Genomic DNA, 25,458 nt, shown 5'->3' on the forward strand with positions numbered 1-25,458 from the left:
CTCTATCTCCTTGGCCTGAGCGGTTGTCACGTCTCCCCTTCACATACTTGTTCAAGCTTCCTGCTCTTACCAGTTGTTCTATCTCTCTGTTCAATTGATAGCACTCCTCTGTGTCGTGCCCATTCTCTTTGTGGAAGAGACAATATTTGTTACGGTTTCGCTTCTCTGGCGCTGCTAGCATGGGTCGTGGCCAATGGAGTAGGTCACGGTCCTGGATCTGCATGAGTATCTGGGACCTGGTGGTGTTCAGTGGTGTGAACTCAGGGGTGCTTGCCCTCTCACTTCTCTCTGGGCGGCGGTCTGTCCTCCTAGATGGGCGGTCGCTCTTCTCTTGTCGACGCTCTGTCCTCGACCTCTTACCCTCTTTACGGTCATCAGGTGCTGACCTCTTGTTGTCCTGTGGCTTGGCCTCGATTATTTTTGTTCTTGCTTGTAGTACTTCGGCCATATTTGCAAACTCGTTGCACCGCTCCAGGAGCTCTTTCATGGTCCTGGTCTCATGACGTGCCAGGTCCTTGATCAAGTCCAGGTCCCTAATACCTCCTGCTAGGGCTGCATGCTATGTCTGGTCATCCAAGTCTCGAACTTCCAGGGACTCCTTGGTGAACCTGGTAACGTATTCCTTGAGAGATTCCCCAGGGTTCTGTACCACGTTCAGTAGATTGACGGTGGTCTTCTTCTGCTTGACGCTACTTTGGAAGCGGGTGACGAACTGTTCACATAGCTCTGCGAACGAGCCTATAGATCTCGGTCGTAGCCTGGACAACCATGATGTGGCTGCTCCCTTGAGGGACGCAGGGAATGCCCGACAGGATACCACGTCCGACCCCCATACAGCGTCATCATGCCATTAAAGTAGTTGATGTGGTCATTAGGGTCAGTGGTACCACTGTAGAGTTCAAAGGTGGGTAGTCGAAACCTGGAAGGTAGTGTGGCTGACATGATCTCTGCCGAGAATGGGTGTTGTCCAGGTATGGAATGTGTCTCGCCTTTGGTATGCTTCTTCAACCCTTCCAGCTTCTCATCCAGGTCGCGGAGTCTTTGATCGAGCTCCTCATCCCGTGTCTGCCCCCCACGCCTAGCCGGACGTTCGCTGCGACCCCGTTCACGCTCTTTCCTGGATGTCCCCTCCCGCCTTGAGTGTTGGCGGGATGGTGAATGGTCACGCCGTGATGAACCCTGTCGTGAAGGTGAGGGGCTTTCTTCTCTGTAGGTCCGGCTTCGTCGTGGTATGTGACCTTCTTCCAGTCGTCCGTCAAACACAGACCTCCGGACCGATCTCTGCGGGCTAGACACCCTCACCCTGGGTGTTGGCGTCCTCCCACGTTCTGACCGTGGCGAGAGGTCTCTTGTTCTCCTGGGATGCTGGGAATGCTCCCCCCGCTGCGGAGTGGGGGTTGCCTGTCGCGCAAGTCTCTCTGATCTCGCGCCCCTGGGAGATGATCTCCTAGGGTTTGGCTCTTGTTGAGGTATGGACTCCACCCTTGCTGATGGTGAAGTCCTCCGACGGTGAGATGTCGCACGCTGCGTCAGGTATTCTCGAAAGAGTCGTTATTCATCGAGGATCTGTCGTTGCAGGTCGTTGATCTGACCCACAGTGGCTGGAGCATTGGGGTCAGGTGTCACCTCCACCACCACATCGTCGGCCTCGTCATTGTTGGGCTCGGCGATCACGAACTGGTCATTAAGGGGGATCTCCTCCTCCAGAGGGACATGGTCCTGGTTGTTGGCTCTGCGGCGAGAGCACTCTGGGGGTGGTGATCCATTCCTTGCTCCGTTGTTGGTGGTGGTAGTCTTCCTTCGTGCCATTGAATGAGTATGGAAGCGAGCTAGTAGCTGTAATGGCTAGCGTCGTTCCCACAGACGGCGCCAATCTGTTGCATCAAGAAATCGTCGAGCGGTCCTGCGAGTGCCGTCACCTGCAAGTGGACCAAGGGGTCAACAGAGAGAACCGGTGTGGTCCCGGCCTAGGGCTCTCCGATGCCAAAGTTAGATCTCCTGGCGCAAATAGATGAATAGTGATTATTCAATATGAGATTAGATGTCCCCTATGGGGTTGTGTACCTTTGCCTTTTATAGTAGCATATGGCGGTGTGGAGAGTCCCCGTTTGATTGACGATTGTGCCGTTGAGTGGATAGAGGCCCTGGGGTAACGGGGCTCTATCCTGATTGGCCATCTCCCCGTGGGAGGGAGTGTCCTGGTGGCATCAGGATCCTTGGTGGATAGATACCTGCGTGTGGTGATAACGTCCTTGGTGCTTGAATCCGTCTGGATGACGTGACCTCTAAGCGGCGGTCTAGAGTCCTGGTAGTGACATGAGTCTTAGCGATACGAAGGGTCGTAGATGGGTGGCCCCCACCTCACGTGCCCACGCGTGTGCGGGTGCGAGCCCGCACTGGGTGAGCGCGCTGGGTGAGCCGCGCTGGTGAGGCGCGCTGGTGAGGCGCAGGGTGAGGGCGCGCTGGTGAGGAGGCCGCGCTGGGTGAGGAGGCCGCGCCTGGGTGAGGCCGCGCTGGGTGAGGCCGCGCCTGGTGAGGAGGCCGCGCCTGGGTGAGGAGGCCGCGCCCTGGTGAAGAGGCCGCGCCTGGGTGAGGCCGCGCCTAGTGAGGAGGCCGCTCCTGGGTGAGGAGGCCGCGCCTGGGTGAGGCCGCACCTAGGTGAGGGGGCCGCGGGTGAGGAGGCCGCGCCCTGGTGAGGAGGCCGCGCCTGGGTGAGGCCGCGCCTAGGTGAGGGGGCCGCGCCTGGGTGAGGCCACGCCTGGGTGAGGCCGCGCCTGGGTGAGGCTGTGAGGAGGCCGCGCCCTGGTGAGGAGGCCGCGCCTGGGTGAGGCCGCGCCCCGGATGTGTGGCCGCGCCCGAGTAGTGGCCGCCCCCGAATGGTGCTGGGACTCCGGTTCGTTCCCCTTGGCTATGGGGCGGGTCGTCTATGACACGTGGCGGTCGTTGATTGGCCCTGTGAATATTGGATGTATCAGGCTCCACCACTCCTTTTCCACTATCTATCTCACTATCTTTCCTTCCCACCCTGCTGGCTTTACGTTATAAAAGCTCCACTTCTCACTCTTCAATTCACGGAGTATCTTTCCCATCATTTAACCCATTCACAGGAAGCAATTAGAACGGGAGTTACGAATTGAGAGAGAGAGAGAGAGAGAGAGAGAGAGAGATGGAGGAGAGAGAAGAGGATGTAAAGGTGGGAGCAAACCAGTTCCCAGAAAGGCAGCCAATTGGGACGGCAGCACAAAGCCAAGGCAAGGACTACAAAGAACCACCGCGGGCGCTGTTGTTCGTACCAGGCGAGTTGAGTTCATGGTCTTTCTACAGGGCCGGCATCGCCGAGTTCGTGGCTACCTTTCTCTTCTTATACATCACCTTATTGACTGTCATAGGTGTGAATAGGTCTCTTGACAAGTGTGCTTCCGTTGGAATCCAAGGCATCGCTTGGGCTTTCGGTGGCATGATCTTTGCTCTCGTCTATTGTACAGCTGGCATCTCAGGTACGTACTAACTAACTAACTAACTGCCAACTAATACTACTACTCCTCTTTTTCTTTCTTCATCATCTGAGATGACTCTGACTCTGACTCTGACTGTGACTGTGACTGTGAAGGGGGTCATATAAACCCGGCGGTGACGTTCGGGCTACTGTTGGCGAGGAAGCTATCTCTGACGAGGTCTGTGTTCTACATGGTGATGCAGTGTCTAGGAGCCATCTGTGGAGCGGGAGTGGTGAAGGGATTCCAGAAGAGTCAGTATGAGATGTTGGGTGGGGGTGCAAACATGGTATCCCATGGCTACACCAAGGGTGATGGCTGTGGTGCCGAGATCGTTGGTACCTTCATCCTTGTCTACACTGTCTTTTCCGCCACTGATGCCAAGCGTAAAGCTCGAGATTCCCACGTCCCTGTAAGCCATTCTTCCCCAATTTGACTCTCCTCCAGCTGTGATGGGAGCATGACCCCTTATGAAATGACCAAATACTCCCTGTTTTTGCTGTGCTGTATCTTTCAGCTCCCACCATGATTGGAGGAAACCTAAGTCCCATTCTATCCTGTTTTTTTTAATTTTTTTTTATAAGTAAATTAGATTAAAAAAATGAAAGAAGGGTAAAAAATTAAAAGAAAAAGGAATGTTAACCGGTGCTGTGTTTGGGGGTGTACCTGTGCCATACACAGCTTGGCATGAAAAGACCATCATACCCCTAAATCTTTCCACTTTTCCAGGGGGTGTAGCGGTCTTTTTGTGCCAGCTGTGTCTAGGCGCAGGTACACACCCACACATAGCACCGATTAACGTTCTTTCCTAAAACAGTCGACCACTTAGAACCCCTTTAAAATAAGTTTAAAAGAGAAAAATAGGAGGTCCCTAACAAAAATGGGATAAGTCCCGCATCAACAAAAGTGCCAAAAACAAGGAAGTTACAACCGATAATTGATACAGAAATCAACATCCCCTTATTAACCAATTTACAAAAGTTTATCTGGGAAGTCAATCGTTTGGAGAATAGACTTTACATCACCTATAACTAAGGAGACAATGTAATCTGCTGGTTGATTCACCTCCCTCCACACAGGACAAAAATTGATTGCTACCCAAATTGCAGCTATGTTCCTACTATCCCAATTGTAGGCACATCGATATGGATTCCAAAAAGGAATTATGGAAAATATAAAAACCTAAGAGGGTAGTTGTGAATCCAAAGGGAAAACCTATTATTCCAAGTTTGCGTCTACAATTGGGGGCAGCCGGAGAATGGGTTGGGGCCAAATTTTTTCCTACTTGCTTATATTCCATCAAAAAAAGAGAAGCACCTAAATGGGGGATTCTGCTCTTCAACCATTGTAATGCCTAAGGACCTGTAATCTTTCCATTCTTTTGTTCCTCAGGTCCTAGATGTTTGATTATTGGAAGTAATTAATACTAATAATATGGTGTATGTATGTGTTTGGAATTATTGTGGTGGTGGTGGAACAGATCTTGGCACCGTTGCCCATAGGGTTCGCTGTGTTCTTGGTCCACTTGGCCACCATTCCCATTACAGGGACCGTTATCAACCCAGCCCGGAGTCTAGGCGCTGCCATCATCTACAACAGGGACCACGCCTGGGATGACCATGTATGTAAATTTTAAAACCTTCTACTTCTCAATTTCTGACTTTTACCCTTCTTTTTCCTTAAAAATTGTTGGGGTTCTGTTGCAGTGGATTTTCTGGGTGGGACCTTTCGTCGGAGCAGGACTTGCAGCTCTCTACCATCAAGTGGTCATCAGGGCCATTCCATTCAAATCCAAGTGAATGGAGAGTGGATGTTTCTCTTTCTTCCCTTGGTTTTGGAATTGGACCCTTTTGTAACTGCTTCGTAAATTTCAGTTCTTGTAATTAGCTTTTCTTTATGTAAAAGTATGTAACAGTGCTGGATCCGTAGTACAATTCGACTATTCTACTTCCGCCTGCCTGGTACTGTTGTATACTTCTACACACAAGCGTGATGAAAAGTACCGTCTTACTCCTAGAGTCAAGTCGGATCCCCAGTAGTTAGTAATGTAAGACATGGTCGTGTACTTTTAGTTGCATTAATGAATCATGACTGAAAAATTGTGATGATGGATGCATATGATTTGGCCTCTGAGTTGGGAATTTTTTTCCTCTCCTGTCCGCTGCCCGGACAGAACTGTGCTGTCCCCTCACATGGGGGCGTGAAATGACGACTTAATCTTGCCCGGGCAGTGTGTTCGGACAGGGGATTAGGTCGTCATTTCGTACCCCCATATGAGGGGACAGCACGATCCTGTCCGGGCAGCGAACAGAAGAGAATAACGATTCCTGAGTTGATGGGGTTAACTGAGTACCCACCATCTCTGTCCATTCATTTTATTCCAACTCGCTGCTGTCTTTTTTTTCTTTGTTTGGGGTATATTTTGGGTCTGGACTCTAGACCACCAGACAACATGTGCGGTCAGTGATGACACCAAGACAATACGTACAAGTATCAAGAAAAAATGAAACCACATAGCTTAATTGAGTCACATTTTTTTCTTTCTTTTATGACAAAAGAAAATATCTTAAAAATTAGGAAGTCAGAGGAAATATTAAGTCATTGAAGTCATGAAATGTCCTCTGATCATATCTAAGTTGTTTTACCAAAAACAAAAAAAAAAAGATCCAAGTTGTTGAGTCAAATTGGTCAACTAAAAAAATTAAAGAGTTGTTCTAGGTTAACAGAAATTTAGTATTACAATTGTATTAAGTTCAAGAAATAGAGAGAGTAGATACCACGGCCAAGCATCTCCTTTAGGGTAGGGGACAAAACGCAGTAAGTCCTTGCTCGAACACCAGATTTCTTTCAGGTGGATATCAAAAGTTTGAGCCTATTTGATTCCCTTTACCATCGCCGCGAGTTCTGGCTCCAAAATATGGTGAGCTACCATGCGTCTTGCATCTCTGCCAAAATGATATATATGTCCATGCAGCGCAATACAAAAAAACCAAGTTGAGGAGTCTAGACCTGGTTCGGAGGTTCCTGCACATAATAACCAGGGAATTGAAATTCCAAGTAAGGCAAAAGTTAGTAGTATTATGAAGATAATCATTATGTATTGAGCAGTGATTTAAATTTTTGGGAATAATAGTGCAAGGTGGAGATATATGGAGGTCAGAAATCCAACGGTTGATTAAATTGACTGTTCTCAAGGGATCAGCCTTGGTTTTTCCAAATAAAACCTTGTTTCTTGCTTCCCAAATAAAGTAGCATGTTATAATTAAAATTGAGAAAAATCAGGTTAATGATTGTTTGTCCAAAAACTTTTTATTTAGAAACAACATGCAAAAAGACTTAACAGATGGGAAAGATAGATATTCAGTGTTTAGTCCTAATGGGCTAGCAGCCTAGATATGTTTAGCCCATGGGCATGAAATAAGGACGTGCCAAATAGATTCCACAGAAGATCCACATAGAACACAAGCAGGGCTGACTGACATCCATTTCTAAAGAGTTCCTCTTGTTGGGACTCCTGCATTTAGAACACACCAAACGAAAATTTTAAACTTAGGATGAATGGATATTATCTAAAAGAAATTCTACCACTTGATTCTTAGAATTCATCTTAAATGCATTAAGAGTGAGAAAATTAGCTGCACGTTTGGTAGAGAATTTGCCATCTTTGGCAAGTTTGCACAACCAACGATTGTCATCACCAGATAAAGGAATATTAGTAATTTGTTGAACAAAACAATTGAGAAGATAAGAGGAAAGTAAAGAAATATCCCAATGAGGAGAAGGACAAAGTTGACTTACTATGTCTTGCCGATAATCAAATTGAGAGAATGAGGAATAGAGCAGTCCTTTATGGAAGAAATCCAAGGATCATTCTAGAAATCGTTTCTTTTGCCGTTTCCTAATTTCCTGAAAAATAGACTTTTAAGCGTTGAGAGACACATGGCAATACTGTTCCAAGCCCAAGACCCACATTTGGTCATAAACTTGGGATTGAAATGGACTTATGGGGGAATTAAGTATTTTGATTGGAGAACTCTTTCCAGAGAGATGAAGGTTGGGTAAGTAAATGCCATCCCAATTTAACTAACAGAACTGAATTATGTACAAAGGCTTTTCTAATACTCAATCCCACTGTAGAAGTGGGCTTGCAGATTCTATCCCAGGAGACAATGGAGGTTTTCCTAGATGATGTACTGCCATTCTTGAATTTAATGTGGATGGAGTCTAGGGAGCGACAGACTTCGAGAGGGAAGTAGAAACAGGACATCACATAAGATGGAATCGAAGAAAGAACTGATTAGATCATCACATGACACCCTCCATAAGATAAGAATTTAGTTTTCCAAGAAGTAAGTCTGTTATTCACCCTATTTACAATATAATTAAGATCTTTGACTCTTGAACGAGAGCAAAAAAGATTAGTACCAAGATAAGAAGAAGACTTAGCCATTTCTTTGATTCCAATTACTGAACATAAATGAATCCATTCAGATTGAGAGACATTTCGACTAAACCGAAGACCACTTTTATCTAAGTTAACCTCTTGTCCTGAAAGATCAGAAAAGAGGTCTAGAATAGCTTTTATGGTGGAGAGCTTCTCTGCTATAGCCCGACAGAAAATAAAAGTGACGTAAGCAAAAAGAAGGTGCAAAATTTCAGGGGCAGTCCTAACTATCTTAACCCCTGGAAAAGCCCAAGGTCTTTATAAGCTACTAGAAGCCGGGATAGGACCTCCATTGCAGAAACAAACAGATACGGACTAAGGGGGCAGCCTTATCTGATCCCCCTAGAAGCTTTAAAAAAATTGAAGGGGCTCCAATCAATTTTAATAGAAAAAGAGGTCGTGGATATAAGTTGTGAGATGAGGTCAATCCAACGATTACCAAAACCGAGGAAACCAAAAATTGATTGAATGAACTTCCATTCTAATTTATCATAAGCTTTGGACATGTCAAGTTTAAGAGCCACATACCCTCCTTTACCTTTCTTGTGATTCAAGTAATGAAAGATTTCATGTGCTACAATAATATTATCAGAGATCTGCTTACTAGGAATAAAGGCCGCTTGAAACGGTAAAATGAAAGAAGAAAGATATGGTTTCAATCTGTTTGCAACAAGTTTTGCTAGGATTTTATAAGACACATTGCATAAACTAATAGGTCAAAAATCTGAAACTTTGCAAGCTAAATCTGATTTAGGAATAAGACAGATCAAAGTATGACTAGTTCTTGTTGGCATTATACCATTAGCAAAAAAATTATGCACAAGCAATAAAATATCAATAGATACAGTATCCCAAAATTTTTGAAAGAAACAGGCCTGAAATCCATCAATACCTGGAGCCTTCCAAGGACCAAAAGAAAAAACCACCCTTTTAACCTCATCCAAAGAAGGTAAAGCACAAAGAGAAGTTTGAGGATCTTCAGATAAACATGGGGTTAGAAGGCATTCCACAAAGGAGGGGTCAAGAGGATTAGTGGTAGTAAAAATATTTCTACGATGTTCAGCAAAAGCATGTGCAATACTCATAGGGTCTTCCAACCTAGACCCATCCTCCTTGATAAGGAAATCAATTCTTCTTCATCCCAAATTGCTTTTAGAAATTGCATGGTAGAATCTAGTGTTTCTGTCTCCATCACATAAGTAAATGTGCTGAGATTTCTGAGGCTAGAACACCTCTTTAGCATAAAAAATCCATTTTAACATGTTGGAAATTGAAGAAAGCTCCAAAGAGGGTGGGGAGTTACGATTTTTCAGGTCAGAAAAATTGTGAAAGAGGTTATCTTTAATAATCTCAATGTGACCAAATACATTCCGGTTCCAAGATTTAAGAATATTGACAAAAGAGTGAAGTTTATCAGGCAAAGAAACCAAATCTAAATTGTTCCAATTGGTTAAGCAAAATGATGCAAACTCCAGATGATGTGTCCAAGCCTCTTGATAATGGAAAATTTTCCTGTATGAGGGTTTGGGTGCATGAGATTGCAGCGCGCAGTAAAGGGTTGTGGTCCGAACTAATGGAAGAGAGTTTGGTTAAACAGGCAAAAGGAAAACATTTAATCAATCTTGATTTGCCAAAACTCTGTCGAGACACTCCCACACAAGTCTAGGGAGGTTTCTATTTGTTTGACATAGTGAAATAGGAGCCCTCTATCTTGATGTCTTCAAAGGAATGGTCATTAATTAAGTCTTTTAACCCCTTCGCAGTAGGGGAACAAAGAAAAAGGGAGCCTCCAAAATTTTCAGACTGAGAGGGCAACTCATTGAAATCACCAATAATTAACAATGGTCCAGACAGGGAAGAAATAAAGAGATTTAAATCATTCCAGTAGGTTCCACGAAGGGAATAATGGGGTGGTGCATACAAACAGATGAACTAGCAGGGACCCAAAATAGAATCAGCATATTTGATTCCAATGAAATTGTTGTGGGTAGAACAATCCAAGATTTGCATATTAGGAGAAGCCAACACCCAAAGTCCCCCTTTACCTCATTTTTTTCCACCACTATTAATAAAGGCAACAGAATTATACAGTTTCAACAAGCCTAGGAATTTTAAAGTGGCATGATCAGGGCATTTAGTTTCACATAAAAACACAAAATCAGGTTTATATTTTTTTTAAATGAAATAACAAACATTTTGAGTAAGAGATCCATGGATCCCTCTGGCATTCCGAGAGAGAATAATCATACTGAAAAGGGAAAAACAACAGGCAGAATATGTAGGTCAAGCTACGGTCCATGGGATCATTGTACTCATGTATCAAGTTGGGTTCACAAATATTGAAAAGTTTGAGTTACCTTAAGGCGCCCCAAAGTTGCCCTAGGGCACCCTATTTAAATTTTAGGGTTTTCCATGGTCGCCCATGGTTGCCCTATTGTGACCCAATTAGGGTTTGGTATGAAAAACCATTGCCCAAACCTTCTCTTTCTTGTCCCATATAATTATGGGATCCATGACAAAGAGAAAAACACATCGCTATTCCATCCCATGGAAAGAGAGATCCATCCCATACCCGAATCCGCAGCGGAAGGAGATCGATTCAGGTTTCTTTCGCGTCCCATGAATAATCAATAATCAATAACAAGAGGAATTAACCAGAACTTGCTAACCTGATGAACCTCAAGTGTTGCTCCTCCAATAGACAATGGTTCTTCCTCCAACAAGCACGTCAGGTAAACAGATCTGAACCTCCAATGGTGCAACCAAAGTTCTCCAAGCCAATCCAAGAGTCTTTTCAATTCTTCAAACACAAATTTGGGTTTCCAAAACCCTAACTCTCAAAGACTAGAGAGAAAGAAGGAGAGAGAAGAGATCACAAGAGAGAGAGGGAGAGCCAAAACCGCGGGAGTGGGGGGGGGGAGACTACCAAAAATGCGGAGCCTTAGCTCCCCCCTCTGCGTTTTAGGTGTTTATAAAGACAAGGTTTTTAAAACCCTGATTGAAAAATCCATGTGATAGTCTGACACTCTCTCTCCTTATTGGATTGAACCTGTTTAAACCTGATAGGCTTCTAATTGGTGAAGAAGCCGAATCTAATAGGGAATAGTTAATTAATTATTTATTTAATATTCAATGGATAAATCAAATAGCACCATATCTAATAAATTAAATAAACAATTAATAATTTAGCAAATTCAATTTATATCCTCACATAATAATTAATTATTATGTACCAACCCACCACTAATCAACACCATCGTTATGGAATCTAGGGCATGTACATTAGTACTGCATGCCAAACCCCATTCCATAATATATGTCCATATAAGAGTGTCTGTGTATATGATCGGGTCCTGCAAAACTCGATAAAAATATGTAATTAAATAACTACATATAATCTATCATTTTATGTAAAATAGGTTTTGCAAAATCCATTTCCAAAACGGCATTGGATCCAGATTTCGATCCGACCATTCACAGACAACCTCAATCTTGGTGGTCCCTAATTGGGCAATGGTGACCATGTTGAGTAGCTCCTTCACTCACAAAATGTTTGTGCATTCCCAGAACACCGGCTTTGACTCACTTGAGTCTTAGTCATTGATGAACCAAAGAACGGTCACATTTTGAAGTGACAGGGTCCTCTCAGGTACAGGGTCTCGGTGACTCATGTCAATCCCATCCTACATCTGACCATAACACATGAGGGAATTGACAAAGTAGATTCTTCGCCAATAGATATCAAACATGTGAGTACTCGCATTCGTACCCTGACATCACATACCCAATGCGACGACCATATGATAAGGGTGTGCAACCCAAACCCTAGTCGTGACTACCATTTTAAGTAATACTTACGTACACATACTGCTCAAAAAATTTATATCGTATGTGATAATATTAAACCAAAATATATAAAAGGTTCAATACAAAGCAAATCAGATTGAACCGGACCGAACCAGGTTTGATGGACACATAAATCCAACAGAATACTCACAAACACAGAATTCATTTAAGAAAGAAAACTAGAAACACAATCAGAATAAAAGAGAGCAAGGATCATACAGTAAGGTTTCCGGGGATGAAAGGAACGAAATAAGTATCTACAATTCAGGTCCCACCAACACAAAGCCAAACTAAGCAAGAGTATAAAATAAACAGAAACGAAATTAACAAAGGATTGATCAACACAGGAAGGTGGTACCCAATTTGGAATTGGTGAACCTAACTCTTCCCTAGGATCCAATAAACCATCCTCACGCCAAGGCAGATTGGAAGGTACGAAACCTCGAGCCGCATCAAGTGTTTGGTCCGTCACCTAGTCTGGAGCAAGGTCATAAAGATCAGCAGGGTTGGAGGAGCATGTAAGCAAATGAGCTAGAGATGAACAAAAGGCGTTGAAGTCAGCATTAGTAGAGGATGAAGTAGAGGGAGAGAAATTTCTTTTTGCTACGCCAGGGGTTGAGGCTGAGGGTCCCATAGAACCAACAAGTGTCACCGCCGGGGGTAGTCATTGAAGGGGGCACCAAAGAGTACCGGAAGGTTCAGGATTGTAAAAGTGCCGATTGATGTAAACTATCTGAGCTTAAATCTCATTTATATTGAAGGAGTTATGTTCCGGTCAAACCTTATTTGATACCAGGTCCAAGAACAATATACAGTATCAAACTTGGATCAAAACCACAAGTAGTATTATTAGTGTTCTCTAAGTGAAACTAATGCATGGATTGGGTTTAAAATGTCCAAACTAGGATGCACAACAAGAATCAGGGAAAAAAAAACTTATGGGCTTCGAAACCAAGGTTCGAGTTAGCCTGGAGAAAATCCCAAGTTTCGACCGAGATATGGTCAAAACCGAGACGAACTCGGTTTCTAGTTAGTCGAAACCCGAGTTTTAGAACCTTGCCTAGTAGATGTCATTCAGCCTCTCATCTCTAATATAGCTGCCGACACGAAAGAAAGTAGGATTTATTAAGTGCAGCTTGGGTTCACGAAGCAGAACTATCTCGTACGTCCTTAAGCAGACGTGATGGAATCCACTTTGTGGACCCCACTTTGTTGGCGTACAAGATGGGTTTGTGAACCTGAGCCGAACTCGGATTTATTTGGATTCCTAACTCTTTCTTAAGTCCATTCCAGAGTTTTAGACATCTGTATCGGTATCGGGTTGGTATTGGTCTACGCCATATCGATCTGAATCGGCCTATATCAGTAAGTTTTACCATTAGTTTTTATTAAAAATTATATTTTTTTTTTACAATTTTACCCTTTATTCTCCAACAAAAATTTTACCCTTTATTCAATATTTCCGTTCCATGACTCCATTACGTTTTTCCATTCGGTAGGCAGACAGAGAGGTTTTTTTATATTTTTTGGTAACAAGTTTGCGATAAAGTTGACAGTTTTTTTTAATTTTTTATGAAAGATAAGGTTGTCAGTTGGATGTTTGTTGATCAACTGAGACGGAATATTGATTATCTCTACTTTATATTCATTAGTTTTACTTTTGATTAAGGCAGTGTTAGTTGATCAACTGTTTTTATTGTTCAAGAATAAGAAATTGACTTGAAATGCATTCTAAAAATCCATACCAAACATGTACAGTTAAAGTGTGTGCTCTCCATATTCTCTTTTCCACGAAAGGGTAAAAATTTTGTTTATCGTTTCTGATATTTATTTGATCAATCTTCTTTAAAAAATTATCTCTTCCAATTGTCTGTCAACCTATTTCCCCGTGCCTCTATTAAGGGGTGATGAACCCCACCCGAGCAGGGGTAAGATGATCATTATACCCCCCTTAATAAAGACACTGGAAGAATCGAGTCGGACAGAAAACTGGAGTAGATAAAGATCCCTGCCCTCTCTTGACATTCCTGGTCTTCTCAGGAACTTGGAGGCTTCACTGATGTAGGTTCCTTCTAAGTATTGGAATTGCTTACATTTTTCTCTGTTCACAATGTCTTAATTTGGGCTGGGTCCACAATACACCAACAACCACATGTGAAGTTGTGAATCAAGTCTGTCAAGTCGCTATTGGGATCGTTTCCAGGCCTCGATCTATACAGAGAGAACCAAAGACTTCAACACCAATAATAAAAGACCACGTTTAAAAGAGACTCTGATTTGTAAATGTTTAATTTGATTGCTTACAAGTTGATGTTTCCTTAATAAGGGGTAAATATGCTTCTATTTTCACCTTCTCTTTCTCCCTTTCTTGTGTGTCTTCAGGGAAAAGTGGTAGAGGACAATGTTGGTGGACTGTTGATATCCACCGGTTTGAAACTTATTTGAGTTGAAATTAACAAAGAGAAAGAACATGTATTCACATATAACTAATTATAGGCTGCATCTTGTTGTAACTAATGTGGTGAATTAAGAAATTATAATCTTCTGTTTTGGGTTGGTTTTGTCCTTATATGTTTTGATTTGGTTGTTGGGATAGACTGTTGTTTTCTGTTAAAGTCATTCTTTTCTTTAATTTTATTCTGAAGTGACTTATTAGTATGTTAATTTCTTAAGAACTATGATTATGTTGCACATTTTTTTAATATACATGGAAATGATATTATTTTACTGGGACGAAAAATGTTGCCAAGTTGTGTGGCTCCTGCACCAGACAGGGTGCAATGAGAGGACACATTGGAGCATCGACTAGGGGGGATTTTTCATTTTGTAGGGACAAGACAATCATTTCATTGGGATTGAAATGCACCATTGTTTTTTCCTATTTTACCTTCATTGAAAAAAAAAATGGGCAAATGATCATTTTCTCGTCATGTAGAGCTTTCACTAGTGCAAGGGTCAATGAGGGTGCACGCAAGGGCATCAACATAGATGCAATTTTTTATTTCATTGGAGGTACGTAGGGTGGTACTTTTGCACGCTCTTGTGTATGGCGCAGGAGCCACATCATGGGAAAAAGTTTATGAGCCATTGGGGTAGGGTATGCTAGCACCTCTTTGCCTATCTCTCTCTTCTTCACATAAAATGACATCGCTGCCCCCTAATATACGATACTGTTTTATCAGACCTTATTGGTGTGCTCCTCTACACCGCTAGCTCAGAGAACCCTTTTCCAAATAATATATATTTTATAATAGGGAGAAATAATGCCACCCAGTTGCACTAGGCACACCACCCTTGTGCCCTGACATCAAAACATGCAAAATGACCGCCACACTCCTGGTCATTTCCGGGGTTCTAGGGGATGCAGCGGTCATTTCACGAGCCCCCGTGTTAAGGTATTGGGGCGGCATTTGCTATGCAACCAGGTGGCGTTCTCTTTCCCTTTATATAAAAGGTCAAAATATAATTATAATTTTTTTTTCAAAAAAAAAAAAAACCTTTAGTAACAACAATTTTTTCCCAATTAATTAAAGCTACCAAAGTAGAGGAAGGAAAAAGAGATGGTGTTTTCTTTTTCGATCTACAAGAGATTGGACATGAAAGATCTAGAATTGAAGGACCTGCAAAGTTAGCTCGCATTCATTTTTAGCTAAGCTATGGAGCTCCACTCAAGACTCAACGGCTCCCAAATCCAAGCCTCCATAGACCATACGGAAAGGGAAATTAAACCTGAGGTACCTCACGTTTACGCCTTTAGGGTATAAATTCTCAGGTATAATTTACCCTTTTATAAATTCAAACAAATATCTTTTGGATCCGGACCCTCTCCTTCCTAGGCTTCCAGCTGTCCTTACTTCCGTGCTCCCCAGATACAGCAAGGCGGTAAAGACCGCCTTATCCCGCTTGGGCAGGGGTAGGACAGTCTTTTTGCCACCTTGCTGTATCTGAGGTGCATAATGTAGTATGGGCAGTTCGAGAGTAGAGGGTCCTGATCCTATCTTTCAAATATAAATAACCCTAAATGTGAAGTACATCAAGTATATATAATTTATAGATTTTTTTATTTAAAAGAAAAAAATATCTTTAGTAGCAACACCAACAAAGCCTTTGGTACTGTTTTCCGGACTCGTTGGATCATTGGTAAAAATGGATTTATGTTCTTCAAATGACCCCAAAAAAAACATCAAAGGAAGTTAGATCATGCATAATTAGAAAATGATCCGGGGATGAGGTAGCTATGAAGATTTGGGAATTTGGGTGCCATGTCAACAACTACCCATCTAGGATCCAATAAGATATTAACGACATGTCGTGTTATCCGCTCACTGGTCGATCTGACTCAATGAATAATAATTTGTTTTCATCATTCCTTACAAGTTTCTATAGGCCGCTAGGATGGCATCCCAAGAGGGCGAGGAGGGGGGAGTTGAACCCAAAGAGAGAGACAATAGTGAGTGGGAAGAGGGGAAGGCTCAAACTCGAGACGTACTAAGGCTTAATCAACTGAGCAACTCAATTGTCCGCAATATAAATAAGATTACAAAATATATATTGGGGGAGCGCAAGGGCCACGCGAGCAGCAACCAATTAGAGCGCATGCTAACGGTGGGATTTTCGACTTTCATGGGGGGGGGTTCATTTCGCCCCCACTGTATCTGGACGTGGCCCTGTGTTCCCCCAAAGAACTTTTCTCCATATATATTATATAAATAAAAGAAAGATGATCTAAGTATTTAATATAATGAATTTAATAAATAAATAAAAAAAAGGCTTTCATTGCCATGTGACATTGCTATTGGGTGGAAATAGTTCCATATATATATAGAAAATGGATAGTCTATTGTACACTTTAATAATTTTAGGTAGTTGACCTTGATATCACATGATAGTATTGATTATGAACAACTTATTTGTTGTGGTCCTATCCAAACAACAACCCCTAAAAACTCTTATAAGAAAGTATTATATTATTTCATAACTTTGATTTCCTTTACAACTTTCATTTCAATACATATAACATGTGGTCCAATTCTTAGGCCGCATAATGAATGAGCACATGCCAACTTAGTGTAACATAGAAAAATATATTACTATTGATTCAAAAATAATGGAAGAAAAGAGAAAAAATAGGTTAACGTACATGATGATGTTAGGCAATTAACATAAGAGGCAACGAAAAGTTTGGCAAACCTAATGTACCATGTTGGAATTTTTTAAAATATTGATGTGGACTTTTAGTCCCACATCGGCTATGAAAGGAAAGCTCATTGGGTTTATATGTGTTAGTAGTTAGTAGTTATTATTATCACATGTAATGCTAGAAGAGATTGTACGGTACACTTGCGAGCGAGGACGGTAACTGTCCGAGCGCATAAGCTTGTGCGTGCACGTGCGTGAGGCGCAATGTAGCGCTTTGATGACGCACTTTGCACTTCGCCGTGCAAATATTGTCTTGGAGAATGATTTTTGCAAGCCTTCTTCGTCCTCTCCTTTTGTTATTTCTAACATATCACATTGATGTTGAACTTAAAATTAAAAATGGAATAAAAAAATCACAAAAAGAGTAGGTCAAATGGAAAGAAAGGCAAAGGTTTTTAGCATCACAGCTTAGAGGGGATATTTTTGGACTCCATATTTATTTATATAATGTGGAAACATGATGTGGTAAAGTCTAGATTCCTCCCGTAACCACCCCAACCCATCTCACACCGTACTTGGATATGGGGACCACCTTTGTCCCCATGCCCCATGGGTGGTGTGAGATGGGTGGGGATGGTTATCTGCAAGAGAGGGAATCCGAATTCAATGTGGTAATACCAAGCATCAAATATTTAGGATATAGACTAATCACATGTCTAATTTCAAACTCTCAAAGTGATACCAAGACTGTAACTACCCCGATCCACAAACTTAGTCAAGCCCATATAGCCAGACCTAGCCAGAGCTGCACAAGAAACCTTCTTATAACATTCATACTGGTAACAAGTTAAACGGTGCTAACGCGGGAAAAAAAAATCCTCTCCAATTCCCTAAAAATGCAATGCAATGCAATACAGATTGGGGTTGAGAGCTCGACACCTGACAGCCACGACATCCAATGGTGCCGAACTCGAAAAAAAAGAAAAACTGGCTCAATCAACCTCGGACCATTGGATGTCGCGACTGTCAGGTGTCGACCTCTCAACCTTGAACTGCAATGCACTTGGCGATCAAGTAATTGGAGAGGATTTTAATCCCAACAATTATACCATACAGTGGAAGACTAAAACAAAAACTTCTAAATACATCAATCAGAGATCATTTAAAATTTTCCATCAATGATTCAATGGTACAATATCTGACTTCACAAAAATCAGATTTTAATCATAACCCCTCCCATGTTTGGGCATGCATCCACTCAGTAGTTTGTTATTTGAATCTTTTTCATAGTCTTAATTTTTAAATATTTTATTTTGTTACTTGGCCAACCTAACTTATTTGAACTAAAACTTGACATGTGAATAGGGATCTCCGTTGGATTTGTTTGTCAACAAATTTCAACCCCATAACCTAATATGTTATCACATTAATTATTTATGCACAATCCAAAAATACACTATTGATTACACACAAGAAAAACCAATCCCAAAAATGAAAAGTTCAGTTGCATGTACCTTAATGCTTGAAAAACATGGTACGTGAGGTTTAATTAATAATAGAGTTAAGGAAAGAGAAAAGAAATGGACAAGAAAGAGAAACCATTATTTACAAAGATGTGGAAAGATTGTGTTTATTTGGAAATTAGAAGACGAACTGAATTTATCTTGGCTTTCTTTTTTGTAGGTTTTTGTTTTTATAATGGACGGAAACTAAGAAAAACAGTGCACATGTTCACATTAAATGCCCTCTTACAACTAATACTATATAGGAAATTTCTTAAATTTTTATTGATTAAAATATAAGAATTGTTTCTTATAAGCCATAGAAACAATTTGATTCCTCAAAGTTTGATATTTGATAATAAGAGGCCTTTCTTTTAAACCGGAATCATGAAATCGAACACAGCTGTTTAAACCGGAATCATGAAATTGTTTAATAATAATTTCTTTTTATTTAAAAATTGAGACTACGTAATAAACGGTTTGTTTGAGTTTTAATCATTTAAATCATTTAAACCAATTAAAATTAATTAAATTTTAATTTATGTATTAAATAAATAACACTCTCTCAAATCTTCGACATTATGTTTTTTTAAAAGCAGTCATTCAAAATTTAAAAAATAGAGTAAATTTATATTAAATAATTAAACAATTTGGTTTTGATTTTATTATATTAAATTATTTGTAAAATCGTGAATCGAATCAAACCATACCATTAAATCGAAACCGCACCATTCAACACCCTTAGGTCTAAGTCCTTGTGCCAAACCCGGTCACATTACATCTCCGACAATTTAGGTTTCTTGTCAAATTTAAGTCAAACGTAGAAGGATAATTAATCTGCATTACACATACATGATCCTTGAAAGCTCTGTTTTTAGAAATAATGAAGAGTTAGGTAAGCTGAAAACACCAGTCACGTGAACAAAAACAGCCTGAGATGGACAATCATTTATTATTTATCTAAGAGCGTTAGTTAACCAAAGATCTCTCATCCACTCCCCGACTCAACAAGAAAAATCCACACAGCCAAAATTAAAAATCAGAAAAAAGAATTCGTTTTGTGTGACTTGGTGGTTGTATGACTCATTCTTGTGGTACAAGAAATGGAGAATGGGTCATCCGCACATATCAAGTTATCAACAGGTGAACCTACATGTGAGAGCCAACCATCTGTCTTATTTTTGACATTTACAATAGGAGGAGGGGTTTTTATGGAAATAAAATTCAAATGTGATTGGCTCTCACATATACGTTCACCTATTGGTACATGCAGTGGAACCGAACTCATTTACCCCCTCCCCCCCCCCCCCAACAAAAAAAAAGTTATTTGTGGGAGAGTACGGTTCACGCCCCGACACAAGAGCAAAATGATCGCCTCGCCTCTATGATACCAGTGTTCTCATTGGCTCTCGTGCATATACATGGCCACAATCCCCTATAAAAAACGCTGACCAGAAGAAGAGAAAAGTTCTTTGTGGGGAAGTGGATCACCCATGTCCAAACACAGAGTGGGGAAAAATGACCGCCCCACCCCCAAGAAAGGCAAAAATCACGCCTCCATGATGCCAATGTATGTGTTTTCATTGACCCCCTCACTCGCACAAGGACCACACTTCCCCACAGAGAAGGCCGAGGACCCAAAAAAATAAAAAGAGAATATAAAAAGAACTTTGTCCGGCTCTCTCTCTCTCTCTCTTGTTCCCATATGAAAAGACACTTTTGCCCCCTTATTTTGAGGAGGAGAGAGATAGAAACATGGGACTCCCAAATAAAAATTAGCCAAAGTAGGGACGAAATAGGATAAAAAAACAAAAAACAAGTTGGTTGGGGGCTTGAGGGTTGTGTGTTTCTAATCACAACCGTGAACCGGCGAAGCCAGCCGAAGCTTTAAAAGCGCGGCGCCTATAATTGTGTGCTAATTGATTTCAATTTCAGCTTTCAACCACTCACACCCTCCCCCCACACAACTGCCCTGATTTAAACAACTCCATTCTCCTTCTCTTCTTCATCTCACTCAATACACTCCTACTGATTTCGATAAATGCTCTCACTCCATAAGACATTAGACCGAGACAGTTCAATCACCAACAAGTCTCATATGGCGCCTCATCATCGATTTGAGACAATCTCTAGTTGCAGTTCCGATGGAAGATCAAACCAAACAGTGGCAGCAGACCTCGATGGTACCCTTCTTGTATCACGAAGTGCTTTCCCTTATTTCATGCTTATTGCTCTTGAAGCTGGTAGTCTTTTAAGGGCACTCCTTCTATTAGCATCTGTTCCCATCGTCTACACCATATACCTATTCATCTCAGAATCTTTAGCCATCCAGATCTTTGTGTTCATCACTTTCTCTGGTTTAAAGATTAGAGATATTGAAATGGTGGCTAGATCAGTGTTGCCCAGGTTCTATGCCGATGATGTTCACCCTGAGAGTTGGCGTGTGTTCAGTTCTTTTGGGAAGAGATATATAGTTACTGCAAATCCAAGGATTATGGTGGAGCCCTTTGTTAAGACTTATTTAGGGGCAGACAAGGTTCTTGGAACTGAACTCCAAGTTTCTAAATCTGGGAAAGCAACTGGGTTTGTTAAAAAACCAGGTGTTCTTGTTGGAGATCTCAAGAAAGCTGCTGTGGAGAAAGAATTCTTGGAAACTAAGCCTGATGTGGGCATGGGAGACAGGGAGACTGATCATGATTTCATGTCCATTTGCAAGGTTTGTTCTTCATCTTAACCCTTAAAATTCATTTTTGTCTTTGTAAATTTTGAATTGCTTTATTGTCAAGTGTCGATTCTTTGTATTTTGATTGGTTGCTGTAACATCTGTAACAGTAGTTTATTTTTCTTTTTTTGATTTATTTCTCCTCAAAATTTTGTACAAATTCATTAAATTGAACTTCTCTTTCAGGCATGTTATGTTGTTGTACACATGACTACCTTGTCATAGTTCAATAATGGGTGCATCTTATTGTCACCAAGTAGGTGAACTAATAAGTTGTAATTTTACTGTTTTACCTTTTTCTTCTTTTTAAAAATATAATTTTTTTAGGGAGAAAAAATACTAACCGGTGTTGTGTGTGGTTGTGTACTTGCACCCAGACACAGCCTAGTGCGAAAAAGACCACCACACCCCCCTAAAAAGGTCCAGAGGTGTGGCAGTCTTTTCGTGTCAGCCTATGTCCGGGCGCAAGTTAGGCTTTTAAACTGATCGGATCGGATGTGATTAGATCCGGATATTCCCTAGCCGAGTATGGATACCTCTAAACGGATTCAGATGCAGATTGAATTCAGATTTTTGACCATCCGTTTACATCTTTGCCTTGTGTAACCCGGACCTTCCTCCCCTTAGCTGATACAATTCACTCTCAATCCATATCTCGTAGATCATGATTATCTTTTCCTCATATTCTAGAACCTGATGAATCTTCAAAAACCCTCAAGATCATTATTTATTTAATTTTTATTATTAAGTATTCAGATTTTTTTCTAGACAGATTTTTATCGGAGTATTCGGATTTTTTTTCTTCCGGATATCTCTAAACGAATACGGATGTCCCTAAACGGATACAAATGCGGATCCAATTCAGATTTTCGGTTATCCATTTACATCCCTAGCACAGGTAGACATAAATTTATGGCATGCTATTTTCTCACATAAATTCAATGAACTCATTTGGCATAAATGACTAATCTTGAACGGTTGGGTTTTGGCTGCCTAACAAATAATGTGTTTTCTTAACTGTAACTTCTGTTTGGTAACACAGCAAACCTATCAATAAATAGCTATTAAGTTTTTTTGTTTTTTGGTAGAATAAATAGCTATTAATTAATATTGGATAAGAGTGTAGGTAGGGAATTTGACTGATAAGAGTCCAATTGGGTAGCTAAGGACAACCATTATTTTCTACTGCCCTTTATATCTATCTGATTGATTGAAAAGATGGAAAATGATGGAATGAGGCAATATGGAGAGTATGTAAAGAAGTGATTTGTCTTAAATAAAGTTTTTGGGTCTTTCACAAATAAATCAGAATAAAATGAGATCACCCAAACATCACCCTTGTATTAGGTGGGTAGTCTTAACTTTAAACCATAGATGCAAGTTTGGTTGGGGGAGCCCACCCAAAAATTTCAGGGTTTGGGTTGGGTTGATAAGCCCACGAGTTAAGACAAAGTTGGGGTTTTCAGGCCCTGGGCTGGAACAGATAGGGTCCAACCAAGTTTGGTATTTTTTTATTTTTTATATAAACACACGAAAGATAAGGGTCATGAATTAGGTATCATAATTTATATTTAATATACATCATTAATTTAATTCATTAATTATATAAAAAATGACAAAAATAGGGCCCCAGCCCATACTACTCAGCCCGGCATGCTGGGCCTGGGTTGAGCTATTCTAGCCCGACCATGAGCCGGGGCCAGGCCTGGGTCAGTCCAACTCAGCCCAATTGCACCTCTACGTTAAACTTTAATTTCATTGGTTAAATTAGATTATGAAATTTGACACGTGACTAATTCATTATGCCACATATGTGGGTGGGTGCATGCAGGAAGGATACATGGTGCCAAGGACCAAGTGTGAACCTGTGCCAAGAAACAAGCTTCTAAGCCCAATCATCTTTCATGAAGGAAGACTAGTTCAGAGACCAACCCCTTTGATGGCCCTCTTAACCTTCCTTTGGATTCCAATTGGTTTCTTCCTCTCTCTCATCAGAGTCTACTTCAACATTCCCTTACCTGAACGTATTGTATGGTATACCTACAAAATCCTTGGAATCAAACTGGTGGTGAAGGGAAACCCTCCACCTCAACCTAAGAAAGGCCAACCAGGTGTCCTTTTCATCTGCAACCACAGAACTGTTCTTGATCCTGTAATCACTGCAGTTGCCCTTGGAAGAAAGATAAGTTGTGTCACTTACAGTATAAGTAAGTTTTCAGAGATGATTTCACCAATCAAAGCTGTAGCATTGACTAGGGAAAGAGACAAAGATGCTGCTAACATCAAACGTTTGCTTGAAGAAGGTGATTTGGTGATCTGCCCTGAAGGTACAACATGTAGGGAACCCTTCCTTTTAAGGTTCAGTGCCCTATTTGCAGAGCTTACAGACAGAATCGTTCCTGTGGCCATTAATACAAAACAGAGCTTGTTTTATGGTACATCAACTCGTGGTTTTAAAATGATGGATCCTTATTTTGTGTTCATGAACCCTAGACCCACTTTTGAGCTCACATTCTTGAACCAGTTACCCACTGAGCTCACCTGCAAAGGAGGAAAATCACCTATCGAGGTTGCTAACTATATACAGAGGGTGCTTTCAGGGACACTAGGGTTTGAGTGCACCAACCTCACTAGGAAGGATAAGTATGAGATGCTTGCAGGTACAGATGGCAAAGTTGCATCCAAGAAAGAAAAGGCTTAGCTAGCATTGAATGAGCTCTCTCTTGCTCTCTCTTGATTTATATGGTTGGGATATAACATTAGTAGTAATAATAGAGCAAAATATCATTTGCTGCAAATGTAAATTTTTATTTGATTTAATGAGGGAAGGTTTCCTCCAAGAGCAGCAGTGTAACAAGGAATCTGTACACTGCAATTACTATCATCCACATGGGGTCCACATAGTCAGAAGAAGAGAAAAGTTGTCGATGTGAGTTTCATTATTTATTATGTGAGGAGGGTATAAAAGAATTTATATAAGGACAGTGTAATAATATTTTACCTTGATTTTTAATATTTAATATATAAAATTGTAAAATGAAGTGGGTATATTATGAGAATTTGAGGTACATTCTATAAGAGAAAACCTATGGGTGTCAACCGGTCGGGCTCGATCAGGTTCGGTCGGACCTAGCTAGCAGGGCCTCACAGTGCTTAAAGCCTGCATCGCAACCGCCTGTTTAAGTATTTGGGACAGGCCTGGTTAGGCTCGATCAGATATTATAATTTTACAAAGAGTGTACCATCTTTCCATCTCTTTTCAGCCTTTTCCCATTAAAATTTAATATTTTGAAAGTTAATGTCATAAAAATATACCCAATATTTCAGCCCAGCCTAACAGAAAGTTAATGTCATAAACAGATTTTGGTCAATAATTCAAACAGGGTACAAGCCCATAACAAAGTTTACAAATTAAAAGGTCGGGCTAGGTCGGGTTGTAACTGGTCAAGCTAGGTCGGGCCTAGAATGTTCCAACTACAAGGCTAAAATACCCTTTAAGATCCCACTTCCTTGGTTGCCAGCCTTGTAGCAGGAACATTACTGATTTATATGATTACTGCTACAAGTGTAGCAGCAAAAGATTTTCCCCCTTCATGGGCTTGACTTACATCCCCTTAGGTCGATATGTGGATTCCACTCATTTGATCTTCCATTTTATTGATCGAATTTTTTCCCCCTTCATGGGCTTGACTTACATCCCCTTAGGTCGATATGTGGATTCCACTCATTTTCTCTTCTATTTTATTGATCGATTAACCCTCTCTCTCAAGCCCTACATCCCCTTAGGTCGATATATGGATTCCACTCATTTTCTCTTCCATTTTATTGATCGATTAACCCTCTCTCTCTCTCTCTCTGTGATAAGGATAAAAAACACTACAGCCGTGACTAAAATCAATTTATATCAACGTATAAAAGGAAATAACCGTTGCCATGATGTCATATTATCAAATCGCTGCCATGACATCAATCATCTATTTTTTTTTTATTTTTTATAAATGAAATAAATTTATGATGTTTGTTAAATTTGATTTGTTAGTTAATCATAATTTCTAGAGTAGGCAATCTATTTTGTGGTAGGGAACTATCCTAGCGACCTACCTAATTTATTGTAGTAATTTTTGGGATCAATGATTGAACCATGCAAAATAGAAATACCTTTTGTTGGATAAAAGAACAGATGACTCTATCCATTTCCCTATCGATCGTGATATATGTAATAACTTGAACATCCATTTCAAATGCATATTCCATTTTTGCACAGCAGGGTTATGAAAATCCACGAGAAGCGACCGAGCGTATCAATAATTT

At 41.0% G+C, this 25,458-nt stretch overlaps 2 protein-coding genes across 2 annotated transcripts; both read left to right on the forward strand.

Annotated features, from left to right (window-relative positions):
• Window positions 1-3,158: 3,158 nt before the first annotated feature.
• Window positions 3,159-5,296, forward strand: LOC122649780 (probable aquaporin PIP1-4). Its single transcript, XM_043843019.1, has 4 exons — window positions 3,159-3,497; window positions 3,611-3,906; window positions 4,975-5,115; window positions 5,201-5,296. Exons 1-4 carry the CDS (start codon window positions 3,167-3,169, stop codon window positions 5,291-5,293), a joined length of 861 nt encoding a protein of 286 aa, XP_043698954.1. The 5' UTR covers window positions 3,159-3,166; the 3' UTR covers window positions 5,294-5,296.
• Window positions 5,297-20,517: 15,221 nt separating this feature from the next.
• Window positions 20,518-23,920, forward strand: LOC122652572 (glycerol-3-phosphate 2-O-acyltransferase 6-like). Its single transcript, XM_043846355.1, has 2 exons — window positions 20,518-21,141; window positions 22,979-23,920. The coding sequence occupies exons 1-2, from the start codon at window positions 20,524-20,526 to the stop codon at window positions 23,846-23,848; spliced, it is 1,488 nt and encodes a 495-aa protein (XP_043702290.1). The 5' UTR covers window positions 20,518-20,523; the 3' UTR covers window positions 23,849-23,920.
• The last annotated feature ends 1,538 nt before the right edge of the window (window positions 23,921-25,458 follow it).

This window comes from Telopea speciosissima, chromosome 2, assembly GCF_018873765.1.
Source record: "Telopea speciosissima isolate NSW1024214 ecotype Mountain lineage chromosome 2, Tspe_v1, whole genome shotgun sequence".
NCBI lineage: Eukaryota > Viridiplantae > Streptophyta > Magnoliopsida > Proteales > Proteaceae > Telopea > Telopea speciosissima.

Coding starts and splice junctions, on each gene's coding strand:
- LOC122652572 (XM_043846355.1), top strand. CDS start 20,524: ATGGCGCCTCATCATCGATTTGAGACAATCTCTAGTTGCAGTTCCGAT. Junction 21,142..22,978: donor ATTTCATGTCCATTTGCAAG/GTTTGTTCTTCA, acceptor GGGTGCATGCAG/GAAGGATACATGGTGCCAAG.
- LOC122649780 (XM_043843019.1), top strand. CDS start 3,167: ATGGAGGAGAGAGAAGAGGATGTAAAGGTGGGAGCAAACCAGTTCCCA. Junction 3,907..4,974: donor CTCGAGATTCCCACGTCCCT/GTAAGCCATTCT, acceptor GTGGTGGAACAG/ATCTTGGCACCGTTGCCCAT. Junction 5,116..5,200: donor ACCACGCCTGGGATGACCAT/GTATGTAAATTT, acceptor GTTCTGTTGCAG/TGGATTTTCTGGGTGGGACC.